Below are 6670 nucleotides of genomic sequence, written 5' to 3'. Positions count from 1 at the left end.
TTAGAAATCACATATGAAGGCAATAAGGATGTAAAAGACAGTAGAATAGACATGCTAATAAGTGAGTGCGAAGCCTTTAAAATGTCTTCTAGTGAATCAATCTAATCCATGTACACCAAGTTCACTCACATAACGAATTCACTGTCTGCTCTTGATAAAACTTACCCCACTTATTAAAAACAACAATGACTGCTCATAATCCAATCTCCACACAAATGCTTGTTGATTAGAGCAATTGATCAAGACTGGACAATTCTCTCTCTCTCTCTCTCTCTCGGGGCCGCGGCTCTCTGTTCTTTTTCTTTAATTTTACACTTCATTTAGAAGAAGGGAAAAAAAAATGGTAACACATTTCATTAATGGAAGCTACTGAAAATCACACCTACTGCTGTACAGAGATTCAAGGAAACACAGTAGGGGAAGAAAAGGTTAAAGAAACAAATTTTAAGGTTGGCTTGATGTCACAAGACCAGGACAACAATCTCTCCACAATTTTAAAAGAGGCTTTCCATGCCAAAACAACAAGAAATTTGAAGATTAGTGCTGCACTGCAAATTACTAACAAATGGGAAGGGGAGCACCGTTCCAACCCTCGAGACAATCAAGCAGTGGATCAATCAGCTGCCCGTCGCATACTGCTGCAAACACCTTGTCAAATTCCTCCCCTGGTGATCTAAACTTCTCGCCAGTGAGAAGTTCAGTTCCCAATTCTTCCCGTACAAACCTGTACAAGGGATATGACCTGCATTCTTTGATGCAGTTTGGAATCGCTGGTTTACCACTCTCAACAGCGCTCCTCGCGGTCTCTACTTCCTTCGGCAAAAGGGTTCTCATTTCTTCCTCGAAAGCTCCGATCTTAAGGAAGATCGAACAGTTTGAATTCTTTAAATCATCTCTGTTCATCAATGCGTGGTCAACGAGTACTTGCCTTAACTTCTGCATTAATGGGTAAGTTGCGCTGCAAGGATCGTCGATGTAGGTGAAAACATGCTCGCGGTCGACCACTTTAAGCAAGTCCTTTTCGCAGAATCTTGAAGATCGAAGCTCCCCATTTAGCCCCATGGCTAGAACTTTCTTAGCCACTTGGTTCACTGTGCTCTTCATTGTGTGCTTCAAATTTTCCTCCAAATGCCTCAAATCAATTGCCTGGCAGAGTGCAACCAAGTATGTTGAAGACATAAGCTTCAGAATATCTACAGCTTCGGCCGTTTTCCGCGAAGAGATCAGCCCTAGAGAGTTGACATCCTGGTTGTGTTGCTCTGCACTCTGGACATGATTAGTGACAGGGTTAGCCAGGAACTGGAGCTCAGAACAATAAGCTGCCATGGCTATCTCAGCGCCCTTAAATCCATAGTCCAAGCTTGGATTACGGCCGGCTGACAAATTCGAAGGCAACCCATTATTGTAAAAGTCATTGACAAGCTCAGAGAATTGTGCAAACATGAGTTTCCCAATTGAGGCTATTGCCAATCTGGTGTTGTCCATGGACACACCAATTGGGGTACCCTGAAAGTTCCCACCATGCAAGGCCTTGTTCCTGGAAACATCAATCAAAGGGTTGTCATTCACGGAGTTGATCTCTCGCTCGATGGATTTCGTCGATGATCTGATCACTTCAATTTGAGGACCCAACCATTGAGGCGAAGTTCGAAGAGCATATCTGTCTTGCTTTGGCTTTTGGAGGGGATCTGTCTCATGTAAATTTTTTGCAGCCTTGACATAGGAGCTTCCATCCAGAATGTGTTCCATTATGGCAGCAGCTTCAATCTGGCCAGGATGGTGCTTCAGTTTATGTGTCAAATGGTCAGTGAACTCTGGTTTCCCCTGCATAACCTCTGCGAAAATCGCTGATAAAACCTCGGACAAAACAGCAAGAATGTTAGCATCGAAAAGGACGGTGGCAGCCAGGCCAGACCCAACACCTGTACCATTAACTAGTGCAAGACCCTCCTTGGGCTGCAGCTCGAAAAACCCGCCATGGATGCCAGCGAGGGAGAAGGCTTCTTGGGCATCGAGGGACTCCCCAGCAGGTCCAAAGGCCTTGGAATTAGGCCGACCGGTCAAGAATCCAGCAATGTATGAGAACGGGACCAAGTCACCGGAGGCGGTGATTGTGCCGCGCAGGGGCAAGCATGGAGTGATGTTGTGGTTGAGGAGCTTTGTGATGGCTTCCAGGATTTCAAACCTGATGCCAGAGTAACCTTGGAGGAGAGTGTTGATCCTCACCAGCATTGCAGCTCTGGTTGCAGAGTGAGGCAAGGTGTGGCACGACTCTGTCCCTCCCCCAAATATTCCAGCATTCAGAAATCTGGTATACATATATGTACGCAATTTTGATCATATGCCTCTTTAGCACATGATTTTTACAAATTAGCAGCAAATTATATAGCACCAATTAAATAGCTACGGACCTTCTGATGTTATTAGATTTTAGTTTAGAAAATGTTTGCATGCATATTCACAAACCATGTTGCACACTCTTTTAGAATTGAAACACATATAATTCGAGATTTTTATTTAGTATAATGCTTCGAGAAATGTTATTAACAAGTGTAACCTGAATTGTTAAGATTAGAGAACTAATGGCGGGATGATTCACTTTCCTTCGTTACTAAACATTAAAAAATAGATTCAATGAATAAAAAATTAATTTCCACATCATTAGAATTTAATTTTTCTTAATTTTTAATCATATTAGAATAAATTTTTTATTTTTAATATATTTTATATCAAAAGAAAATATAATGAAAAATAAATTTCCTTCTTATTTTCCACTCCTTCAACAAAATATTTGATCTAAAAGTACCCGTAGGCTCAAGAATTATATTTTGTGAGGGAGAATGAAAGAAAACAAGGACACACTTCAACCACAATATTTTCTCTATATATCAAACACTATTAAAAATAAATATATTCTAATATGATTAAAAAATAATTTAAAAATTGAATGCTAATGATGTATAAAATTAAATTTTTTTTCATTGATTTAATATATTTTTTATTTTCTCCTCACTTTTCTTCGTATCCAAACATAAAAAAACAAAAAATCGAATTAATTTTTTTTCTTTCTTAATACTTTTGAAGTTTCAAATGTAACCTTAATATGTGGAAAAATAATTCTCATACAATATTAAATACAGGAATTTGCACCTTTTAGCCATGTATATTAATTTGCAAACAAAAAAAAGAAAAAGAAAACACTGCTTCTCTAACTCATTATGCTTTTGCATGTATTTTTTCCTCTGCACATTAAAAGCTTTAATGGAGAAGTGCTAAACGACAATAAATGACATTTGAAGAATTTATTATTTATATTTTATTCAAAATTCTAATTATAGAAGTTATAAACAAATAAATGGGACTAATTAAAACGAAAATGAAATTAACATACAATCTATTAAATGACCATAAAATATTGTTCACATTATTTTTAAAAAAAAATATTATGTTGATAAACTTGGATTGTAAGTAAAGATAAAATTTGTGTGCTATCTTAAGTGTGCAATTATTTTTTTTTTAATTTCAAATTTTTTTGAACACAAATTTGTGAAATGAAAAAAAAAAATTCCCAAATTTGCATCATACAAGTCATTTTAGTCCTTATTTCATACTTCTAATTTGTCTTAATATTTTTTCTTAATATTATAAATTTAAGAAAAGTAAAAAACAAAGGCCCCTAAAGTAGCGTAATTTAATGATCATTTAATTTAAGATGCCATCTAAAAGCAAATTGTCACGATCCCACATCGCATGCATATTAGGGAGATCTTGGGTTAATAAGGAGGATTTCGGTTCCAACAAAGTGAGATGCCTTTTATAGGACAAATGTGTGAGACCAATAGGCCAAAGCAGACAATAGCTCACCGTAGTTGGGTTCAAGACCGTTATATTTGGTATCTTAACCTCCCTAAGGGTACTATCATATGAATGAATCCGCCCTAGGAGTACAATCATATAAGTGGATCTGTCTTGTGGATACTATCATGTGAGTAGATGACCTACACAAAAGTGTACGCCACTTTAATAAGAATGTTAGAGATCGCACAAAAGGGTTTGTCGCGATCTCATATCGAATGTATACTAGGTCAAATCCGTGAGGTAAGGGGGTCAAAGAGAATAATATCTCACCAAAATTGGGTCTAAGACCATTACACAAAGACAAATTGACTACACCTTAAAATTATTCCATAAGTTAAAACGTACTTAAATTTTAACCAAACATTCTTTTGCAATAAAAGCAATAGTATTTTCATAGAAGGCAAATTATGCCCAGATGAAAAGAAAATTGAATTTAATTGTCATTTTCAAGATTTCAATTTCTATATTGAAGTTTGAAAAATATTTAAATATAAAAATATGTATAAAAGAAATTTATCTTTTCATCATGTTCAATCATTTAGAAATACTTAAAATATTACACATTGTTAGTCTTTATTTCTCTAAACTTTTATTCTTAATAGTATTTGAAAATAGATTTTTTTTTTCCTTTTTTTTTCTTAAACAAAATTGTTGATTCAAATGCAATCTTAACTAAAATTTATTACAAACTAAATCTTAATTAGGATAAAATTTTATAACCAATTAAAATGTCAAATCATAAATTTATTTCCTTCTAGTTATGAACATTTTACACTATTACAAATTTAGACTTTAATCTTAGAATTGAAAATTTTATCTCAATGTATTGGATGAAAAATTTGTTATCTTTCTTGATGAGTAATTCCTACCCAATAAGCCTATGATGGTAATAAATAAATGAATAAATAAAATAACTTACAACACATTTAAATTTGGTACATAAAAGTTACTGAAATCAAATCAAGAGAAATAAAATAAAATTCATCATTTAATTTTTTCACAACTTCCATTCAATTTTTCATTTGGTTACATGTCATTCTTACTTTATCTTTATTATGCAAATTAACCAAACATGGCCTTAGCTTTAATCATTATGGGAAAATGCGACGTGCCACATGAAATATGGAATGGCGATCAAACATAAAAGACTCACCTAATGAGCTCCTTCTGGAGCGCAGCTCCTTGCTTGGTTCTCCTGTGCGAAGTTGCACCAAACCCAGTGGTGACCCCATAGCTATCCGTCCCTTTGTTCATGCTCTCCATCACCCACTCGCTGCTCGCCTTCACTCCCGCTCTTGCCGCCTCCCGCAGCTCCACAGTCGCCGCCGCCCCCCGCCGCGCCACTGCAGCCACCTGAGCCACCGTCAGCGTCTCTCCTCCCAGCCCCACCACCGCCTTCCGGTACTCCCCCACCATCCTCTTCACCTCCTCCAAGTGGCTCCCCTTCGCCGCCTCCGCGGCCGTCCCCCAATTCAACGGATCCTTGTTCACGCCGAAGCTTTCCGCTGCCATATAATTCCCATTCACATTTCCATTCAGGAAACAGCTTTCCATCCTACCAAGTAGTACCAATTAAGGCAAATGCAAAATGCGTGCTTCTCTGTTTGTGTGTTTTCTTTGTTTCCCGGGGAACTGAAATGCCTGGAGATGAAGTCCAGTTAATTCCCTGAGAATTGTTTCACCGGTTGATGGGTTCTTTAAATAAGGTATCGTGGGAAAGAGTGTTGGGTGGGAAGAAGTAAGGAGGGAAGGGGTGTTAGTTGAGGACATTCCGTGGCCGTTTGATGTTCGTGGAAACGATCCGTAGAGATTGGGACACGTGGAAGTCGTGGGGAGGCGCATGAGGAATGCATGACTGTCTAACCCCCGCTCTAGGTTTTACCCGTCAAAACGGGGGTTGGTGCGGTGCATGGTGCATAGTGTAGAGCCACCCACCACTGCATTTGCTGCTTCATTCATATTTATTTCCTATCTCTTAAAAAAAAGCATTGATAATTATTTCCTATTTTTCTCACCAGAAATATTTTTCGGGTGACTTCAATCAAATTTTATATGCACGAAGATTATTCGTGTTTTACATCGGGATAATAATAATAATAATAATAATAATAATACATATAAAATAAGTTAAATAATAAATTCAAATAGTAAGACCAATGTCAACAACACAAGACGGTAACAATATATAATTATAACATGAAATTTAAATGTAAGTACAATTTTAGTATGAGTAAAGCTATATAGGAAAAATATATCTAAAGTAGATAATTTTATTAAATAGTATATCTAAATATAAAAAAATTTTAAAAAATTGTAAGGCCCGCATGGGGGCGTATCTACTAAAAAAATGTTTTCTTCGAAAAAGTGGGGCCCACATTTGACCTTTCTCTTATAAAAGACACGAGGAAAAAAAGTAGTGGGGCTACACATGTTGGCATTAGATTTAGAAAAAAGTGACATATTTTTTTTAATAGTGGAGCCTGTATGGGGCCCCCTCTACTGTAAAAGATAGAAGTGAAAAAAAGAATCTAAGGACATGTGTTGGCGCTAGGTTGAATATCTGGATTCAAAAATCAAGAGAGAGAGAGAGAGAGAGAGAGAGAGAGAGAGAGAGGAAAAGAAAAAACAAAAGGAAGGGGAAAAAAAATCAAAATCAGGCGAAAAAAATTTGTTGATGACACGTATCTCACCCAGGTTCAATTTTAATGTATAGTATAGATTATAATCGTCAATATCAATATCGCAATCGAACTAAAAACGAAACATGAAAATATATAAATATATGTTACATCATTGATATTCATTTCCTATT

The 6670-nt window shown here is 36.5% G+C and overlaps 1 protein-coding gene across 2 annotated transcripts; it reads right to left on the bottom strand.

Annotated features, from left to right (window-relative positions):
• Nucleotides 1-334: 334 nt before the first annotated feature.
• On the bottom strand, nucleotides 335-5569 carry LOC131147872 (phenylalanine ammonia-lyase-like). 2 transcript variants are annotated; one of them, XM_058097502.1, is made up of 2 exons: nucleotides 5012-5569; nucleotides 335-2308 (listed from the first exon to the last, which is right to left on the bottom strand). In XM_058097502.1, the coding sequence occupies exons 1-2, from the start codon at nucleotides 5410-5412 to the stop codon at nucleotides 559-561; spliced, it is 2151 nt and encodes a 716-aa protein (XP_057953485.1). In that variant the 5' UTR covers nucleotides 5413-5569; the 3' UTR covers nucleotides 335-558. The 2 variants fall into 2 exon arrangements, with proteins under 2 accessions (XP_057953485.1, XP_057953486.1); XM_058097503.1 differs by having other exon boundaries at nucleotides 335-2273; nucleotides 5012-5532.
• Nucleotides 5570-6670: the final 1101 nt, after the last annotated feature.

This window comes from Malania oleifera, chromosome 2 (genome assembly GCF_029873635.1).
Source record: "Malania oleifera isolate guangnan ecotype guangnan chromosome 2, ASM2987363v1, whole genome shotgun sequence".
NCBI lineage: Eukaryota > Viridiplantae > Streptophyta > Magnoliopsida > Santalales > Ximeniaceae > Malania > Malania oleifera.
Note: the sequence above shows the minus strand (reverse complement) of the source record. Positions and strands in the feature narration are given on the sequence as shown.

Coding starts and splice junctions, on each gene's coding strand:
- LOC131147872 (XM_058097502.1), bottom strand. CDS start 5,412: ATGGAAAGCTGTTTCCTGAATGGAAATGTGAATGGGAATTATATGGCA. Junction 2,309..5,011: donor CTCCAGAAGGAGCTCATTAG/GTGAGTCTTTTA, acceptor TATGTATACCAG/ATTTCTGAATGCTGGAATAT.